Raw genomic sequence first — 22500 nt, 5'->3', positions numbered from 1 at the left:
ATAGCACAGCACAGCACAGCGCAGCACAGCACAGCACAGCACAGCGCAACACAGCACAGTGCAGCACAGCGCAGCACAGCACAGCACAGCACAGCACAGCACAGCACAGCACAGCACAGCACAGCGCAGCGCAGCACAGAGCAACACAGCACAGCACAGTGCAGCACAGCATAGCACAGCACAGCACAGCACAGCGCAGCACAGAGCAACACAGCACAGCACAGCACAGAGCAACACAGCGCAGCACAGCGCAGCACAGCACAGCACAGCACAGCACAGCACAGCACAGCGCAGCGCAGCGCAGCACAGCACAACACAACACAGCACAGCACAGCGCAGAGCAACACAGCACAGCACAGCGCAGCACAGCACAGCGCAGCGCAGCGCAGCGCAGCACAGCACAACACAGCACAGCACAGCGCAGAGCAACACAGCACAGCGCAGCACAGAGCAACACAGCACAGCACAGAGCAACACAGCACAGCGCAGCACAGAGCAACACAGCACAGCACAGCACAGAGCAACACAGCACAGCACAGCACAGCGCAGCACAGCGCAGCACAGCGCAGCACAGCACAGCACAGCACAGCGCAGAGCAACACAGCACAGCACAGCATAGAGCAACACAGCACAGGGCAACACAGCACAGCACAGCACAGCACTGCACAGCACAGCACAGCACAGCACAGGGCAACACAGGGCAACACAGGGCAACACAGCACAGAGCAATTCTGAGAATTCATTGTAACAACAAATATTGACAAAGAAACAGCAACAGGTATACCACAGAGTTGCATACAGCACAGGCCTATACTGTATGCAACAGAGGACACAGCACAGAAACCATCCAAACAACATGCATACTAAAAGACCACAGCAAAGCCAGCCAAAAACCAGTCTAGACCAAACCAGTCTAACCCAGATAAGGAACCCCCCCAAAGCCACCCCCCTATGTTTTGTACGACTACAGTGGCATACTCTGAGAGGAGTTTTGTGAACTTCACAGAGAGATGGCTGGGTGAAAGCTGACCTTTTCAGAACGCAACACTGGAGTACAGTCTCTCTCTCTCTCGCTCTCTCTCTCTCTCTTAAGCAGAAAATCATGAATTTATGTGATGTGAAGAGATCAAATAGTTAATCAGGGCATGTAGGAACGAGAAGAAAAATGTGCACATTAAGACAAAGGTGACATGCATACAGGTACATTCATACGCACACACAACGCACCCACACGCGTCACTGTTCAGTCAATAATGAAACAGATGTTTCTGTTGTTCATATAGCCACTGGGCTCAATCATCAACACATGTGATGTGAGGGCTTATGTCCAGACAGCAGAGCGTGGGGTTGCAAGTTCACACGTTGCAGTTGTAACTAAAATGCGTGATGTGGACCTTTGGAGTTCCCAGTCCTCTCAGAAGAATGAGAGCTTAACAGCACTGGGGCAGCATCTGACCCTGCACTGACCTAAGACCTGGCCAATAGCAGGTTCACCGCTCACCAGGGAGGCAGAGCACTTTAACCGCACACACCATACAAATAATACACGCGTCCATCTTCAGTAGGATACACACACACACACACACACACACACACACACACACACAGGGACATGCAGGTACGTGGGCGAGCAAAAAAGCGTGCGAGCGTACACGCAGATTCAAACTCGTACAAACATCTCCTCTCCACACTACAGTATTAAGTCGGGTTGTTCCGATCAAGTGCCCATCCATCTTGGCAGGAACAAGGACAGGGGAACCGTCCAAATCCATTTTAAGCCCAAATCCATTTTAGCCAAGAATATCAAAGGCCTGGGGAACCTTTTGGGTTGTTTTATCAGCGACCATCTCTTTTCAACAGTGTACACAATGCTATCAAAACATTTTTTCCTGCGGCTACTCTGTTCTACGCACCACACACAGTCAAATCCTCCGTGTTCATTTAACTCAGAGAGTGTACAAATGGAACCGTACAGCTCGAGACGAAACAGTACAGACGATAGCATTAGGTTGGCCCATTCCCAACCTGTGGGCTGGGGACCCCAAATATTTGGCCCTGGGGTCCCCAGTTCAAATAAAGATTATTTTGTGGGGTCACAGCCTGAAAAGTTTGGGAACCCTAAACCCTTGGTCTATGGGCTAGTGAACAGGAGCACTGCTTTGCTAATTTGCCGTGGAAGCGTTGCACGTGTGTCCGTGTCCACAGAGGTGGAAATTCTAGTGGAATATTCTATGTAAGCGGCAGTACACTTTAATCAATTCAAAGCACTTATTTAAAGAAGAAGAAGATTTTCAGAGGAACTTACCAACCAAAAAAAGTGACTTCAGACTAGAGAAGAAACAAAATCAATCAGTCAAAAAATATTTGAAGACACGAGGACTCTTGAGTTTCTCTATGCAATCCCCTCTGTGAAACGAATATGAATAATACGATGTGATGAAACAGACCGTATTGCATTGCGCTAATCTCAAACTACTGCAAAGCAGTAAAAAAAAAAGAAGTTTAAATTCATATAAAATACATTTGGAAATATATTGCTTGTGTGTCGCATGTTGATCTGCGGAGAAAGGCAAGTCACAGAAAGATAGCCGCTGTTTCCGACATGATATGATATCTGCGTGCTGATTTAGAAAAGGCTGGCGCTCGTCAATGTGGGTCAATCTTTACTCTCCCAGAGTTAAATTACCACCGAAGACTTTACTGTGTGGCCAACTGGCCAACAGGAGGCTATTGAACTGAGTCAATAGCGAGCACTGAACACTTTATTGCATGCCTTAGCCCTCATCCCTAAACGTCTTTGCCATTTTCTACTATTTTTAAAAACCTTTTTAAATATTTCAAATAGCCGATGTATAAGCTCACCACAACGTGTCCATTTAAAAATGTTTTTCAACAAGATATATAACAGTGGTTCTCAACCCGTGGGTTGCGACCCCTCGGGTGGCCAAATAATTTTGGGAGGTCCCCAAATTATATATATATATATACAGTATATAAAAATATGTAAAAAAAAATTGCAACTGAATGGCTGGAAAAATGGAAATGAAGAGTTTACAAACTTTACATAGTACACGCATAAACTTTCCTTCATGATTATATCTTGTTTCAGTATTCATTTATGATATATTTTCTCTATTCGTAAGGTTATTTTTGCAGTCAGTTTGTATTGGGGGGGTGTTATAGAGGATGGGAGTGTGTAGAGGAATGATTTTTCTTTTTTACTTATTCATTTCTTTGATTGAGAGGGAGAGATGCAGAAAACAATCTCAATGTGAGGAAGCAACAAGAGAGGATTCCTGGAATTGGAGAGAGTACAAAGACTGCACTGCTGACTGCAGACAGAGGTGTGACGAAGACAGAGGGAGGAAGAGGATGGATGAAGGAGATGTAATCACTCACTGGAAGGAAGAGGAGGCACAAAACTAGTTGCGGACAGGAGTAAAACAAGGGTGTGTCACGCAGGGGGAAAGGAGTATGTAGTGGTAGAGAGACAGAGCATGAGAGAGAGAGAGAGAGAGAGAGAGAGAGAGTGAGAGGGGTGGGGAGGATTGGGGTAGACAGAGAGGGTTATTTAGATTACGAGGAGAGAGGGGAGAGAGTAATAAACACATTCATTTAATAACGTGTTCAGCCACAAAAAAAGAAAGTAACATAACAAAAAATTAAGTAACAGAACAAAGTAAAAGTAAAAAGAAATGAGGATTGGAAGGGTAGCAATGTAGTTGCGTGAAGTGTGTGTGTTGGGGGTGGGGGCTCAAAGTGTAACAGCACAGAATTTGAGGGTGTAGTGTTACGCTTAATTTATACCCGGCAGCGTGCCGAGAATAGCCCATGCAACGTGTTGTGAGGTTGCAGAGTGGCCATGCAACGTGTTGTGAGGTTGCAGAGTGGCCATGCAATGTGTTGTGAGGTTGCAGAGTGGCCATGCAACGTGTTGTGAGGTTGCAGAGTGGCCATGCAACGTGTTGTGAGGTTTCAGAGTGGCCATGCAATGTGTTGTGAGGTTGCAGAGTGGCCATGCAATGTGTTGTGAGGTTGCAGAGTGGCCATGCAACGTGTTGTGAGGTTGTAGAGTGGCCATGCAACGTGTTGTGAGGTTGCAGAGTGGCCATGCAACGTGTTGTGAGGTTGTAGAGTGGCCATGCAACGTGTTGTGAGGTTGCAGAGTGGCCATGCAATGTGTTGTGAGGTTGCAGAGTGGCCATGCAATGTGTTGTGAGGTTGTAGAGTGGCCATGCAACGTGTTGTGAGGTTGCAGAGTGGCCATGCAATGTGTTGTGAGGTTTCAGAGTGGCCATGCAATGTGTTGTGAGGTTGTAGAGTGGCCATGCAACGTGTTGTGAGGTTGCAGAGTGGCCATGCAATGTGTTGTGAGGTTGTAGAGTGGCCATGCAATGTGTTGGGTTTTTTTCATCCTTGTCAATTATCTAATGTGATCCTGGGCTCTACACACCCTCCGCCAGCCTAGTCCCCATAGGGGGACATGGGGAGAGCAACGGACTTGAACTCATGCTTCCTTCATGCCTGAGTGTCCAAGTTGCTCCTTTATACACCGCCATGCAATGTGTTGCAATGTGTTGTTCGTACGACAAAGTATAAATCTGGCTTTAAGAGAGACGAGGGAGAGCCGCAGAAAGAGAGGCGACAATTTAGTGGCGGGGTGATGATGTCACAGTCGTACAAAGACACCGAGAGAGGAAGAGAGATGGAGAGAGAGTACAGTTAGTCGTGTCAGAGACGATGAGGGCTTATTATGAGAGAGGAAGGAAAGGCAGGATAATGAGATAGACTACAGAGGGATATAAACATAAGTAGCGTACGAGTATTGAGAGAGTGAGAGCGAGACAGAGCAGAGATGGAGGGATGGGAGGAGGGGGGGTCCTGGGGTAGAGCGGGGAGGGGGAGGAGGTATTAATGAAGTTGTGTGGTTCCTCTGTTCTAGTCACAGGACCATGCAGAAAGCGGGGCGAGCGAGCAAGGAGCAGATAAAGGTGCGCTGCCAGTAGAGCGAGCTCAGCCAGGTGTGTCTGCAGGCACAGAGGTAATCAGAGGGTCAGTGGGGAGCCGTAGCGCTGCGGAGTCCACGGTGGGGCTGCTGGTGATGCAGCTGGAATAAAAATAATCATTACCCTGCATTAAAGTCACTGTCGGTAAATATACCCTGGGCGGCTGTAAAGTGACGCACACACTCACCGGGGCACTATCAGAGCACTTACTCAACACACACACACACACACACACACACACACACACACACACACACACACACACACACACACACACACACACACACACACACACACACACACACACACACACACACACACACACACACACACACACACACACACACACACACACACACACACACACACACACACACACACACACACACACACACACACACACACACACGCCGTACATATGCGCTCATAAGCAAGTGTGTGAGCACTGCAGACATATTCACATACACGCATTAGTGTACCATGTCCATTTTGAATCCATTAAAATCGGGAAAGCATCTGTGTCATTTTAGATTTTAGCTAATCTATAATGTCTCTCTGTCAGGTGGAAACCTCCAAACCTCCAAATTTGTCCAAAACTGTCAAATTCAAACGTAGAAAAAGTAGCAGATCTACAAGCTCCATCTGCTACTTTTGATGCTTTTGTGTGACGCTGTAGGATGATCAAGTTAACTTAATTAAAAGAATAAACGATGGAGATACAGTAAGAAGGTTCGGCCCGACAGCAATGATATATATAAGCAACATACTGTACGTTTTTCAGAAAATTGTTAGTACAGTCTAAATGGGTTAAATTAAGATATGCATATGTCGGTGATGTTGTTTTTATGTGCGTGCGTGCGTATGTACGTGCGTATGTACGTGCGTGTGTGCGTGCGTACGAGCGAGAACCTGTTTGCGTTCAAACGGTGTGAAATATCGGAGGTGTGCTCCCGTCCCCGATCCCATGCCTATTCTTTGCGTGATTTTCACATCATTATAAAAATGTGCTTTTAAAAACAGGAACAAATTGTGCTCTCCAGACACGACGCGACTAAATCCACACAGCGCGTTCATTATCCCCCCATATAACTTATAAGTGCTATTTTAGTGACAGAAACCCCGACAGAGCTCGAATTGGATCTCTCGCCACATTTTATTTTGCCTTTCAGTAACAGCCGCCTTTAGAAAGTGGGGATTAAGTCTGCATTTAGGAGAATTTAAATTGCAAATAAGGCTTTGTAATTGTTTTTAGTCTTTAATCCTGGCGGGGCGGGCCTCTGCGTAATGCAGAGTAGGGGCAGTCAAACCCGACGTCTCGGCCTAGTCATCTGAAGGAGGAACATGTTGTTTGTTTCACCACTTGGTTCAATGAGACTTAATAAGCATGGTCTCCAACCCACGTGCACACACAGACTATCTCATTCACTGACGCACGCACGCACGCACGCGTTCATCGAGGCTGGTTTATTTTGGTTGTGGGCTTGGGTGCCCAGCTGGTACTTCAGACGGGTAGACTGGCACGCCTGGCAGAGTCATGCAGCAGACACACACTCTGCCAGGACCACACTTCACCAGGCCAGGCAGTGGCGTCTGCCAGCTACAGTACATGCCTGCCCATGGCCGCCGAGAAAGACAGACAGAGAGTGAGGCCAAGAGCAAAGGAGAAACAGAAAAGCATGTGTGTGTGTGTGTGCGCGCGCGTGCGTGCGTGCCTGTGTGTGTTTACAGTATATGTGACAGAAAGAGAAAGAGAGGGGGTGAGAGTGAAAGAAAGTAATAAAAGTATATTGTTGCAGTAGGTGTTTAACCAAAACAAGGCAAGTCTCAAACTCAGCGAAAACAACCGTGCTCAGCATAAACCACAGAGTCTCTCAGTGAGATACAGTAGGTAGGGGGCGGGGCTGTTACTGTGTCGTTCTGAAATAAATACAGACCATCACAGTAGTTATATAATCTCATCCTAAGAGATTATTACGTCTGCAAAACAAAACTCTGTGCAGTTTCTGAGTGGAAAAAAAGGCAAAAATAAGTCTACTGTGCTATACTGGGACTTGATCTCATCAGGAGCAAAGCTTGTCAAGCATGTGAAATCATTACGGGTTCATTTGGTTACATTTGTACACTTTGAGTTAACCTAAAGCTACAATATAATTTAATTAATTAAATGCTATTTTATTAATTAGTGAAAATAGCAGAGCTATGTGCGATGCAACGTTTTGGAAAGAAGTAGTCAAAATTGCAGCTCTACAAACTGCACTTTTCACTACAATGGATTTATTTTTTATGGAATTATTTATTATTCATTTCAACTGTGATTTTTTGGAAAATCTTTCAAAAGAATAATTCTAAACTTACTGTAGGAAACAAACCATAAAGGGACATTTACTCGCGGCCCATTGAGATCGGTCCCACTTCCTGGTTGTACAAGTAGTACTGTCTAAAGCTCATAAGCTCAACATCTCCCCCAGGCCCATCGGGGCTTCTGTCTTGGAACAGCAGTTTGGTGTTTATTCATCCATGTGGGAAAACCATGGTTCAAATCCCGGGTAGGAAATGAAAGCTGCGTACTGTAGCGTTTATAGATGTCACAGTGTATTGTGTCCAGCACAGCACAGGGGCTCCAGTGGGAGTCAAGTTCACTCAGGGACTTGACCTCGCCTGAAGGAAATGCCTCCTCAGCTCACCAGTGTTCATTTTGAGAGGAAACCTTTAGTCATAGTCTTTGGAATACAATTTCATTTAGTTTTAGTCATATTTTAGTCATCTGAAAAGCTTTTGTTTTATAGTTTTAGTCGACTAAATATCATATGGTTTTAGTCGACTAAAATGTACACTTGATTGTATCGTCAAAAAGGTATTTTGACAGGCCTTGATGATGGCTCATTTTACATTTGGTCGAATGCTAAAAGTAGCCCACCTACACAACGTGTCGAGCTTGTAGGTCTGCTATGTTCAAAACTAAGTCAAACCCCTTGGTCATTCATTCATTCATTCATTCATTCATTCATGCATGCATACATTTCAGATAGGAGAGCGCAGACAGACAGATAAGCCAGGGGCAGAGAGACAAGAAATCGGATACGAACTCGGCTCCTCGTGCTCACAAGGAGGATAGCAGTTAGGATACAAACACACACACACACACACACACACACACACACACACGCCAAAATATAGGCATGTCACTATTACTCAGATGTAACCATAAACCAACCCGATATGACCAGGCATATGGAGATCCGGTTGTCCAGAGCCGCACAAGAGTGCACATTGTGGAAGATATGTTCATATATGGGCATACCAATGGGCATATACTAAATACATATATGGGCAGAAAAGGGACACAGGTAGACAGATCTCCAAAAGAGACACCGTCAGACGGGTACCATGGGTACTCTGACAAAGCCACGTAGCAGCCTGAACTATAGATGTGGACTACAACTGAACTATAGGTGTGGACTGCAACTGAACTATAGGTGTGGACTACAACTGAACTATAGGTGTGGACTGCAACTGAACTATAGGTGTGGACTGCAACTGAACTATAGATGTGGACTGCAACTGAACTATAGATGTGGACTGCAACTGAACTATAGATGTGGACTGCAACTGAACTATAGATGTGGACTGCAACTGAACTATAGATGTGGACTGCAACTGAACTATAGATGTGGACTGCAACTGCAACTGACATTATCTTGTATCTATATTATTTATAACGTGAGAAGGCACCTTTAAATATAATAAAGGTATAGGCCTACTATAGTGTTGGCAGCCAAAGGAATGTTCCAGCAATGTAAATGTACACACAGCAGAAATATCATAATTGCAGTAATTGTGCCGGTTCCTGCCAGCAAAGGTCTACTTAAATAATGTACTGTATGAATGTGGTTTAAGAGGGAACTTCAAAGAGTGCCTATCAGTGTGTGTGTGTGTGTGTGTGTGTGTGTGTGTGTGTGTGTGTGTGTGTGTACTGTGTACGTGCACACATCTGTAATAGCTGGCATCATGGGATATATTCCTCAGCCTCTCGGAACCCCCCAATCCCCACAGGGAAACAGGTACAAACAAATGTCTCTTTTGTTTCTCTCATTATAAAAAAAACCCCAAACAATTTATAACCTGAAATTGACTAAAACCGAAAGAGAATTAGCCACCACCCACTCCCGCCTTCCCCCAGAGGAGATAAACAAGTGCCCTCAGAAGTTTCTCCTGGTCCCCAAAGCTATTGTTCATTTAAAAGCCCTCGTTCAAAATGCTATAGATGATGTTGCAAAACTAAGAGGGCATTCATGGGTAACTGGGTTAGGGAAATTTAATTGGCGCTATCTGGTAGTCTGCATGCATCTCTGACTAGAAGGGAAGTCAATTCAGCAGACTGGAAATTGTACGGCGACATTCTTTTTGTGAATTATTTGATGTTGTCGGGTGGAAACCTTGTATGTACAAATCCGTTCCTTTATTAATATTTCACAAACCTTTTTAATATAATGAAAATAGCCGATCTACAAGCTCATAACGCATTGCATCGTGGCATGTTGTGAGCTTGTAGATCGGCTATTTTCACAACCTTTGCATGATGAAGTAGGGTATTTACGGGAAGAAAAGAGAAAGAAACCCAGAAAGAGTTGAAATATGGAGAAGTTTCATGGCTGCAACAACAACAACAACTTACTGTACTGTGTGCTTTCTGCTGTAGCTATAGGCCTACATGTAGTCAAATACACAAACAATAATGATAATAGATCCATCTCAGATGGAGGTGTCGAGGCTATACAAAGACGAAAGATGTTTTCAGGTATCTCTTTCCTAGACGCCAATCAATACCATCCGTCTCCCTTCCTGTCCCCATAGCTCCTCTCTCCTTCGGTCTCTACTGTATTATACATCTGTCATCGGTCAGACACACAGACTGCATGGCATGGGGTGTGATCTCAGAGAGCTGAGATCACAATGCTATAAACCACGGCACAGTTTAACCCATTAAAACCAGGAAAGTAGATCTGTTATTTTTGATAAATCATGATAATTTGTGCAAATCTTTTAATATGAATTATTTTAACGCATTCCCTCCCGTTATACTAGGTGGGGTCGTGAGGCCAGTGCCAGTCAATTGTGCGAAATAACAAATTAGAAGAAGAGATCCTGGGCAACCAAGGACTATTAAAAGAGGACAGGTAGCGAAGACCGTACGGTGGACTCCATGTTGCTCCCTGGAGTGGAAGGAAAGAAACATGCTCAATGGGCTATATGCAGCCAACACTTCCACGTTCAGCTTCCTTGGTCTCAATTGCGCATGTTTCTTTCCTTCCAGGGAGCAACATGGAGTCCACCGTAAGCTTCCTGTCCTCATTTAATAGTCCTTGTGGGCAACCAGGAAGTGCAGCCCCCACCACACTACAGTGTGGCTTCCCTCTAGGCTGGGGGGGATTTGCGATGTAGTTGTTTTGGTCCACGGTAATTATAACCTCCCAAACGGCACGTCGGATCCTAACATTTATTTATTTTATTTTATTTATTTATTATGGATTAATGCCAATTAACCCCCTTATGGCTATTGACGTAAGTAAAAAAATCCCTCATTACCCTTGTCGTAAATGACGTAATCGTTTAATTTCCTATATATTAGGGGGCTTAATGTAGCAAAATGTAGCAACATTTGGCTAGTTTGGCTAACGGCCGATGTAATCTACCTAAAACCGTCCGAAATCGTCACGTGCATGCTCTCTCACGCACGCACGCGGTCTTTATGTGCATCGCTGTGTAAAATGCAATATTTGGGGCTTGATTAGAGTTTAAAGGACCACTTCACCACTTTTCAACCTATCTTCATATAATAGGTCCTCACTAATAATCATGAAAAAATGGCGCAATTTGTTTCTACTCGGTCTGTGTCTCATAGGAGGGCTGTGGGCAGTTCACAAACCGTCCTCCAGTGACATCATCGATGGGGAATACAAGCTAATAGAAACTGCAGGCTTTCTAGTCCTGAAAAGTTGCAATGCGAAAATGAAAGCCATCGTTCTCGTGATAATGAAAATATAAACTTTTATAAATATAAACTGGAGGACGGTTTCTAAACTGCCCACAGCACTCCTATGAGACACAGACTGAGTAGGAAAAAATCGTGCCATTTTATCATGATTATTAGTGAGGACCTATTATATGAAGATAGGTTGAAAAGTGGTGAAGTGGTCCTTTAATTTGACTTAGTTATTCAAATTAACGATGATAGCTTAGCATCCCGGACATCTGACTGTGTAACACAGTGAAGAAAGCTAGCGGATCTTGTGATCAGCTGACCGGAAATTACATCGCCAGATTCGCTCTATTCGCTCAAAATCTGCATAATGGTGAAGTTACTGCGACCATCAGGACTCAGTGTCTAATACTATAGGATTACCGTGTTGAGGTATGAATGAGGTATAGTGTGTAAGGCATTAAAATGATGAATTAAACATGTGAATAGTGCAGGTAGAAGGCACAGTCATATTGTTACATCTGTCCAGAAAACTGTTAGGAGACATTTGTAGAATAGGCCTCAGGTCTGAATGGCTTAAGGCTGCCTAAATGAACCTGCAAGGCAGTGAATCCTAAACAATATTTGATCTTTTCTTTTGGTTACTTCCAGAACGCTGGCGTATAACGTGCACGCACATACACACACACAGCTTGAGGGCAGCTCTTAGAGGCGGTAGTCGCCCTCAGATGGGGGAAGAAGTATATACACAGACGCAGAAGTTGACTGGCCGTTTTCATTTAAGAAGCAATAACAGTAAACGCCAAACACAAAGGCAGCCTCCACTGAAGCCTCTGTCTGCCTGCAGCCCACAATACATTACACAGTGTTTGATAAGAGAGACGGAGAGAGGAAGAGACGGACAAAAACAAAACAGTGAGACGGGCTGAGACAGCGTGCGAGTAGAGAGAGAGAGAGAGAGAGAGAGAGAGAGAGACATGTGCGCAGATAGAGAGAGCAAAGGGCAATGGAGGGAAAGGAACAGAAACACACAGGATGGAGTGTGTGTGTGTGTGTGTGTGTGTGCGTGCATGCGCGCGCGTGCGAGAGAGAGAGTGTTGTGGTCGTACGTCCCTGCATGTACATATCACCATAACGCACAATCTGCATGAAGGAGACACAGCCTCACCACCACTGACTCCCATATATCCTCTCTTTCTCTCTCTCTCTCTCTCTCTCTCTCTCTATCCATACCTTCCCTACTCTGCTTACATTAGGGAGTGTTATTATTATTCCTGCATGTCTTCACGTTGCCCTCGAGTCTCTCCCTCTCCCTCCCTCTCCCTCCCTCTCCCTCCCTCCCTCCCTCCCTCTCTCTCTCCCCCCTCTCCCCCTCCCTCCCTCTCTCTCTCTCTCTCTCCCCCCCTCTCCCCCTCCCTCTCTCTCTCTCTCTCTCCCCCCTCCCTCTCCCTCTCCCTCAAGCCAGAGAGCGGGCACTGCTGGCACCCAGCCATATTACCCAATCAATCTCCTCTGAGAGAGAGGGAGGGGAGGGGAGATGCAAGGAGAAGGGGAGGAATGAGAAAGGAGTGTAGAACAGAGAGATGGGCAAAGAAAGAGGGGAGGGAAGAGGAGGGGAGGTGGGAGTGAACGAGACCTGAGAGGAATTGAAGCAGCGTCTAAAAAAATAAAACATAAAAAGACTGAAGACTGCATATTTTTTAAATAAAGGACAGAGAGATGAGACAGAGACAGAGATAAAGGGTGATAGAGATTGTGTGTGTGTGTGTGTGTGTGTGTGGTGCGCGCATGTGCATGCGTGCGTGTGTGAACAGTGACATTGAAATCAGACAACTGAGCACCTGGTGGAGAACTGTATAGAGATGGGACAGACAGACAGACACATGCACTTATACAAACACACACACACACACACACACACACACACACACACACACACACACACACACACACACACACACACACACACACACACACACACACACACACACACACACACACACACACACACACACACACACAGTTTCCAGACAAAGGCTTGGCCATCAGTTGTTGTTTACAGAGTGGGGTTGCTCCCCTTGTGCCACCTGTTACACTGGGTCCAACAAATGTTTAACCCTCTCCAAGTATCCCCAGGCAACCGCCATCAGCCTCTGACGCTGCATGCACCACTCTGAGCCTCTGGGAAGACATCCAACTCACACACTGATGCCCAGTGGTGGGGACAGTACTCAATTAGTTTGACCTAAGTAAAAGTATCAATACTGAAGTGCTCTGTTACAGGTAAAAGTCTGGAATTAAAAATGTACTAATTTACTTAAAAGTGCTAATTATGCAGAATGTGCCACGTTTTAAAAATGTATTAAAAATCTTTTGAAAATAGCAGATCTACAAGCTCACAATGCGTCGCATCTTGTAGATCGGCTATTTTCAAATGGCTTAAATGTATAGAGCTGAAGTGTTTAATGCATGTTTGGTAATAATAATACAAATCTACAAAGTAACTACCGGTAGTAACTAAAGTTTTTAAATAATTGTAGTGGAGTACAATATTTGCCTCTGAGATGTAGTGGAGTAGAATTAAAAGTATAATGAAATTTGAAATGTATCCAGTAAAGTAAAAAAAAGACATCAAAACTGTACAGTACTTAAGTAAAAGTAAATGTACTTCGTTTCCACCAATGCAGATACTGTAGTATTGAGACCTTTGCCAGAACAGTGGTGGACCAAGTATACTCAAATAAATACTTAAGTATTCCTTAACACACATTATTTATTCATGGAATTTCTTAGATGTCTTTCTTTGTTTGTTTTGAAATATATATTTTTAACTGTAGTAAAAAAAAAAGAGAAAAAAAGGGATTTTTACTCCAGCCGTGACCCATACAAATTGGTCCATGACGCCCACAAATGGGTCCCGACCCAACGACCCACTGTCTGACTTCAGCATATCTTTCCCTGTGGTTGCAGACATGGTGTGCTGTGTGTTCACCACTCCTCCTTCACCAACAGACAGTCTTTCCCTGTGGTTGCAGACATAGTGTGCTGTGTGTTCACCACTCCTCCTTCACCAACAGACAGTCTTTCCCTGTGGTTGCAGACATAGTGTGCTGTGTGTTCACCACTCCTCCTTCACCAACAGACAGTCTTTCCCTGTGGTTGCAGACATACTGTGCTGTGTGTTCACCACTCCTCCTTCACCAACAGACAGTCTTTCCCTGTGGTTGCAGACATACTGTGCTGTGTGTTCACCACTCCTCCTTCACCAACAGACAGTCTTTCCCTGTGGTTGCAGACATCATGGTGTGCTGTGTGTTCACTCCTCCTCCTTCACCAACAGACAGTCTTTCCCTGTGGTTGCAGACATCATGGTGTGCTGTGTGTTCACCACTCCTCCTTCACCAACAGACAGTCTTTCCCTGTGGTTGCAGACATGGTGTGCTGTGTGTTCACCACTCCTCCTCCACCAACAGACAGTCTTTCCCTGTGGTTGCAGACATGGTGTGCTGTGTGTTCACCACTCCTCCTTCACCAACAGACAGTCTTTCCCTGTGGTTGCAGACATGGTGTGCTGTGTGTTCACCACTCCTCCTCCTTCACCAACAGACAGTCTTTCCCTGTGGTTGCAGACATGGTGTGCTGTGTGTTCACCACTCCTCCTTCACCAACAGACAGTCTTTCCCTGTGGTTGCAGACATAGTGTGCTGTGTGTTCACCACTCCTCCTCCACCAACAGACAGTCTTTCCCTGTGGTTGCAGACATGGTGTGCTGTGTGTTCACCACTCCTCCTCCTCCACCAACAGACAGTCTTTCCCTGTGGTTGCAGACATGGTGTGCTGTGTGTTCACCACTCCTCCGTCAATAGAGACAGATAGGCACAGAGTCAGGCTGCTGGCTGGCTGGCCTGCATGGTGCACCGCGCTGTGAATGACGCATTTGTGACACTAAATCTGCACCGCTCCGCGGGCGCTGATGTCACAGCAGCTAGAATCACAGATGTGTCGGGCTGTGACCTCTGGGTCGGACGGAGCAAAATGTCTGTTGGTCTGGAACAACAAGGCAGATTGTATCACTTCCTGAAAGACCCGTCTGTGTACGTGCATGTGTGCGTGTGTGTATGTAAGAGACAGAGGGACTCATTCTCTTCCTGTATGCTTTTATGTGAATAAGAAAATAGGCACGCGTTCCAAGCTCTCGTGCTTGTTGTACAATATGTCTGGCTCTATACTCATCACAAAGCCCTGTTCGCCTTTTTTTATCGTTCATTTTTGACGGGCTAAAATCAAAGGGGCTGCCGCTACAAAGTGTTCCTTTGAGGTGCATCCAAATTCGAGCAGAACAGAGACTTCTTAAGATGTGGAGATTTCTTTTAGGAAATAAAACATGATTAAAGGCACTGTGAAGAGGAAAGGACAGGAACACGGCTCTAACAATTAAGACTACAAGGGCGCCCACTTAAATGACTTTACACGGGACTATACGGGACGCGTTGCTTCATGATACAGTATCATGTCTCACGCTGGGAGCGTCAGTCATTTGCATACATGAGGAGGCGTATGGTGTCTAGGAGCATGTGCATGTGGATGAGTTTATGTTTCAGAGCTCGAGTGCCTGTGATAGTGGATCCACCATCCCGGGGTGAAGCCAACTAACAATCCAGCCAGTCACAGCCAGGCCTGAGAGCTCCGGGAGCCGAGCCAGGGCTCCAATCCCACCCCAAATCCTCTGGATTAGCTGTCAACAGGCCCCCAGATCTGCAGGATTAGCACATTATATTCCATTATCTTTCTCAAAACTGGAAAGCTCGCAAAGTTTCAGGTCAAATACATCTCACCGCAGAGAAGCGAGTGCAGGTGCCTTCAAACCAGGATGAGGAGCACGGATGAAAACAGACCCAAACTACGAGCCCAAGTCAAAGCAGCGGTTTGGATCGTGTTCTCACTCAACGTTGCCAGGCAACAAAAAAAATGTTCCAGGAAGTAAGGCAGTAAGCCATGAAAACCCACTCTCAATAACCCATTTTAGAATACAGCACTGATCACTTCTTACCCGTTCTGTAACGGACTGTAGACTGGAGCAGAACCACTACATAAACAACCGCAAAACCAATCTCAGAACAAGGTTTATCTTCACTTTCGTCCCTCTGCTACTGTTTCTCCTGAGTGACACACGGAGCTGGGCAGGAGGGGTGTGTGTGTGTGTGTGTGTGTGTGTGTGTGTGTGTGTGTGTGTGTGTGTGTGTGTGTTCGAGCGTGACTCATGGGAGCAAGCGGGTTGTTCTGCAGTCTGTGATCCAGGGGGACTCTGGGGAACGGGGGAGCCGTTATCAGCGAGGGGGGGGGGGCTGTGATAGAGACTTGATCGCACCGTGGGTCTGCAGGGACCTGAGGAGCCCAGAGTTAATCAGAGACAGACAGACCCCTCGGTGGCCCTGGGGACTCACGCATTGACCCGCACAGATATACAAGAGCACATGTACCGCATCTAAGCACGTACATAACTACAAATATGTACAATGCATGTTCACACACACACACACACACACACACACACACCTGCTCTTGGAAATAAGAATATGCAGGCACCATGCACGGTACACACACACGTCTTGCTGGCATCTTCGCCTTGTCACAGCCTCTAGATAAGGTTCTTCACCCAGTGTCTGGAGCCCGAGACACACACACACACACACACACACACACACACACACACACACACACACACACACACACACACGCACACGCAATGTGTGAGACCGCCACAGTTATGGGATTAAATGGTGAGAGATGAAGCAGGGGAAAGCGAGTGGGTGAAGGTGAGACAAGAGGCCAGCTTATGTTTCACAGATGATTCTCAGATTCCCTCAATGTGCAAACATGATCTCATGACACCACACCCCTTTCATTTTAAATAACAGCTAAACACCATTAGCAGCAATGTTTTTAATGTGAGAGTTTCGTAACACTGCCTCAAAAAAAACTCTTTCGCGCACACACACACACACGCACACATGCACACACACACACACACACACACACACACACACACACACACACACACACACACACACACACACACACACACAGCCGATCTCTGTCAGACAGCTCATATATTCTGACCTCCTGAACTTTAGACAGGGCTAAAGGTCAAAAGAAACTGGACATGAATCCTTGAACTAGAACAAAGTGTGCGTGCGTGCGTGCGTGCCCTGACCCCCTCTGTACTACTAAAACACGTCCTCACATCCCCTCGACATTCACAGAACATAAAGGGCTGTTGGTCAGCACACATCATGCAGCTGGCTTAGTGTGCCCGTGCGCTCACTCACACGCGCACACGCACACGCGCACACACACACACACACACACACACACACACACACACACACACACACACACACACATGCACATGTCACACACACACACACACACACACACACACACACACACACACACACACACACACACACACACACGATGACAAACAGATGACATAAATCTAACATGACCAACAACATACTGGTGTATAATACCATACTTCCACTTGTACATTTCAAGTGCTACAGTATAGAAGCCAAACAGGGGCTGCTCGCTGAAAACAAGCCGGTCTACAAGCTTTTGGTACGTCTGCAACATTTCCGGTAAGTGACACGGCGCCCTGCGACGGGTCATCATTTAAGCGTAACACACTTCTGTTCCGCGCGGCAGCAGAAGTTGGGGTTCAGGGTTCAGCCATACAGCGAGCAGCGCCTGTCACACGTAGCAGACAGAACCTGCAGACACACAGGTATCCAGCTGGGCCAACTCTGGAGAAAAGGTGTAGGAAATTATATGGCATTTAGATTAATTAGGCACAGTTGTCAGCTTTAATTAACTACTAGGTTTAATTAACCATGTAATTAATCTTATGGCGGTGTAATGTGTGTGCACACACGCAGACACGCGCCAGGCCGAGTGTGTGTGTGTGTGGGGGGGGGAGGGGGGTTTGCGCACACGCGCGCCACACATGCGCACGAGCAAGTCGCACACATGGACGTGATACATGCACAACAAATGTAATCTGTTCGGCTGACAACTGTTCACACTTTCGGCTGTCAAACCTCATAAGAGAGCTCAGTTGAACAGGCTACTGGCTAACCGGCTAATACAGCCCTTGAACGACATGAATCCAAGCTAAGAATAGAGACTGAAAATCCATTTCACGTTTCCCCCGCCACCCAGGTGGAATGATAAGCTACCAGCTAATGCGGTGTGTCCAGTCCACTTTCTACACTCGCGAAAACCTGAGTGTTCGTTTAACTCTGAGAGTGCACAAAGGGACCCTTTCGGGTTCATTTATGCACTCTCAGAATCAGATGAACACTCAGGATTTGACTGTGTAATACCCATATAATCCTCATTCAGATACATATAAAGGGAACATAATGCCACCATTTCATGTGTCACGAACACAGCCGAAAGCAGGCCTTTACAGGTCAATGTACGTTACCTACAGTACAGCAAACCAACTTTTAAACCACAACTGACCAAAGTGAAAACTCCTCAGAGTTGGTTTAACTCTTCAGCGTGTACAAAGGGTGAAGTTTCACATTGTGGCTCGCGTGTCGATTGGTTCACAATTAGCGGCCGGCCACACATCAACGCGGTCATCTGCAGCCTCAGAGCTACGTAGACCAACAAAACACCTTTTGGTTGGTAGTTGATGTACTTTGAAGTAATCCACAAGCTGTGTGTGTGTGTGTGTGTGTGTGTGTGTGTGTGTGTGTGTGTGTTGAATAATAGGCTACTGAGCTACCACTGTTCCAGAGATGAGAGGGTCAAAGGGGATATGGACCCTGACCTATCGACAGCTTGTCCACTAACCCCCAGACCTAACCCCCAGAAGCCACCCAATTTTGGCGTGTGGCTATTGTGCATGTGTCAGTTACGCCATACTTTTGTGTGTGTGTGTGTGTGTGTGTGTGTGTGTGTGTGTGTGCGTGCGTGCGTGCATGCGTGTGGCTTTTGTGCATGTGTCAGTTATGCCATACCTTTGTGTGTGCGTGCGTGCGCATCATCAAATAATTGGTTCAGGATTCCGGAATGCGACAAAAACAAAATTATTCAAGGATTCATGGGGTGTGTAGTTGCTGGAAAATAAGTCATCTTTTCTACTCCTTCAAATGCATCTTGATTGACGGTGTGATCCTTGCTAGTGAAGTGTGTGTGTGTGTGTGTGTGTGTGTGTGTGTGTGTGTGTGTGTGTGTGTGTGTGTGTGTGTGTGTGTGTGTGTGTGTGTGTGTGTGTGTGCAAAGCCAGACGCTTTATGTGCGCTGACCTTTACTGAAATCATGAACACACCAATAAAGCACCAGGCTGTTATGTGAAGCTTTCCCTCAGGCGGAGCGTTTAGGTAAGACCTGAGAGGGCAGAGGTCATGCTGTCTGCAGTGGACATGATCCTCACAAAGGCCATCATACAGTCTCACACGCGGTGATAAGCAACTGTAGGACTTTTAATAAAATAAGGCATTAACCAACATACAACTATTGTTGCTTGGCATTGCATATTTTTTAAAACCCTTTCCAAACATCGCGTGTGTTCATTAAAGGCAGCTCTACTGCATGTAGACAGACTGAACAAACTGACAAACTGAACAACAACAGGCACGTCATAACAAGAAACCATGGGCACTATTGCAGAAACGATAGACCTTACTCTTTCTTTTGATACATGTGCGCCTGAGGATTTGTTTGGGCACGAGCACGTGTCGACATGACTGCAAAGCATCCAAGTGTGCAGCTACTGTCTGTGTGCAGCCACAGCCGAGTGGGCAGAGAGGCCATCAGGGAACTGGAGGGTCGACCCCTAGCTCCCCCAGTGTACAACATCACGTGTCCATGAGCTCCTGAGTAACACACTTAACCCCAAACAGCTCCCCCATGCCTGTGTGCCCTCTTAGAAAGCCGTCTGAGCAGCCATCAGCTGGTAATGCTGTAAAAAGCCCCTACATAGCCCCCATAACACAACTGACAGGTTGGTAAAGTTCACTCACATAGTCATGGAAAGCTTTGGCCTCGCTGGAATGTTCGCATGTCTCCCGCCGGTCCGGAGCCGCACAGTACAGATCCCAGAATACGCTGAGAAGAGAGACAAGGAGAAGAAGAGGGGAACAATCATTAGTCTTTTACTGTATTGGTAACATCCTCCAATGCTGTTGCTTTCTGTTGCATTCTTTGTGGTTATGCTACCAGCTACCCGTCACCGTGACGAGCACAACAATGAACTTCATTTAATGAATTGCATTTTTATAGCGCTTTTACGAGTGCTCAAAGCGCTTTACAATGGTTCATTCATTCATACATTGGGAGGTGAAGCGGCGAACAGTCGGCGCCAGCGTCCTCACTTCCCACATTCACACACCAACGGTGGCGAGCTCACACCGACCGACACATTGAAGGCAATGTGGGGTTCAGTGTCTTGCCCAAGGACACTTCGACATGTGGACAGGAGGAGCCGGGATTCGAACCGCCGAACCAGGGATCATTGGACGACCTGCTCTACCTCCTGGGCCAAGTTTTGTCATTTCAAGGTCCCCCAACATATGCAATTATGCCATAGCTCACGGACCGCCCCATTTGATACAATGTTTATGTTGATCCCAATTTACACTGTAAAATGTGTTCATTTAATTCTCAGAATTACAGAATAGGTTCCTAAATACCAATCATTTAGCTGGGGGGTCCCTGGGGGGTCCCCCGGCCCAACGTGAGAACCACTGTTTCTTTTAGTCAGTCCGTATACAGTATGCACGCCGGACCGTCACTCCAGAGAGCTCTCATCCAGACGGGGTGACCAAATGGAGTGCTTGCCCTGTTCCTCTCAGCCTGCCACCAAGACCTGTGGGTTAGCGTCCAATCGGCTATGATTATATTACTTACTGCCCAATCAGCCGTGGTCATATTAGCTAATTAGACCAATCCCACTCCTCCAGGGCAGTCAGAGGCCACCAGGTCCGGCCACTCCAAATGGGCCCTTAATTACTGCACAGAAATTAAGTACCTGGCTTGGCTGCATGTTAAGGAGTTCTCTCTCTTGCGTTGATGATATTGATTTAATGGACAGCGCATTAAAAGAAACTGCTGAATTGGGACTTGAATTTTCTTTTTTTCACTTTTTTCCTTTTACTCTGTCTTGCCATCATTCAAAAGGAGTAAATATTCTGTTTTATTCTTCGTGCTGATGTGAGGAAAGCGGGCGTAGAACAGCACTGACACTTGATGTGACAGACTGCAAAATGGAGCAGAAAATATTAGCTGATCGCCCCATAACCGTGCGTGTGTCAGAGAATCACTCACCGGCATACTTTGGTCATTTTTCAATCTATGGGATGTTTTAGCCCCAGCCGTTTTGTTTGGATGGCTGGTTGCACGGCAAGATAATGTGACTCACTCTTATCTAGGAGTTGTTCCATTTCCTTCTTTACGACTCGGAAGTTAAAAACGTACTGTAAATCACAAACTCTGCCATGTCCTCTTTGTGCTTCCGATTTTTATTATTTTGGTGATTCATACGTTGTTGGAGGACACCGTGAAAACTATAGCCTGTCATTTGTTGTGGATCCTTGATATGAAAAGAACAATAAACCGTGCTACAGTATCAGGGCAGGGCAGCCCCATGCCTGCCAAGCAAGTCAAAGCACATTAATTAAAATAGAAGTCTGCTATTGAATGGGAAAAGTTTAAAGATAAAGACATATGTTAAAAATAAAGATAAAGTTTAAAGACAAGAAGCTTTGCCCTGAGGCATCCATTCCAGACAAGGAGCAGATGTACAAGGAACAGAAGTTAACAAGACAAGGGAGACTGCATCGTGTGTGTGTGTGTGTGTGTGTGTGTGTGTGTGTGTGTGTGTGTGTGTGTGTGTGTGTGTGTGTGTGTGTGTGTGTGTGTGTGTGTGTGTGTGTGTGTGTGTGTGTGTGTGTGTGTGCGCGCGCGCGTGTGTGTGTGTGTGTGTGTGTGTGTGTGTGTGTGTGTGTGTGTGCATCGTGTGTGTGTGTGTGTGTGTGTGTGTACGCGCGCGTGCGATCTGCTGTCGGGAAGAAACCACCTAACTCCAAAATGTTCATTTTTCAGGGAATTAAAAATATACTTATATATTTTGCAGGAATTAAGAAAACCTTGTATTTTAAAAACATAGCTATACTGCCTCATCAAAGTTGGTGTTCTGACTTTATATATTGTCAATTACTTGAGTCGTCTCATATAAGAATTTATTTAATGGTGGAAACTGAAAATGTCTAATTGTATTCTCTGCAGCTGTTTGGTCTTGTGGCCATAATGACTCTGTTGTTGTTACCAGTCAAAGTGCCCTTATTTTATTATATTTATATATTTATGTACTGTATGTTTTTGTTTTGTTTTTTAGTTTTTTTAAGTAATTGTATTGTCTGATGTGTTATGTATTGAAAAATGCAATAAATATAATTGTTTAAAAAAAAATTGCCTATCTACAAGCTCACGATGCATCACAAT

At 45.8% G+C, this 22500-nt stretch overlaps 1 protein-coding gene across 2 annotated transcripts in view; it reads right to left on the bottom strand.

Moving 5' to 3' along the window:
• ssbp4 (single stranded DNA binding protein 4) overlaps positions 1-22500 on the bottom strand; it is a 114605-nt gene that overhangs the window by 66222 nt on the left and 25883 nt on the right. For both annotated transcript variants that reach the window (XM_080769791.1, XM_080769792.1), the window contains exon 4: positions 20022-20106. In XM_080769791.1, the coding sequence (XP_080625917.1) occupies positions 20022-20106 (85 nt within the window). The remainder of the gene's footprint in view (positions 1-20021; positions 20107-22500) is intronic.

The sequence above is a fragment of the Protomyctophum bolini genome (genome assembly GCF_963924005.1).
Source record: "Protomyctophum bolini genome assembly, chromosome: 8".
Taxonomy (NCBI): Eukaryota; Metazoa; Chordata; class Actinopteri; order Myctophiformes; family Myctophidae; genus Protomyctophum; species Protomyctophum bolini.
The sequence above is the reverse complement of the archived record's forward strand: the minus strand, read 5'-3'. Positions and strand labels throughout refer to the sequence as shown.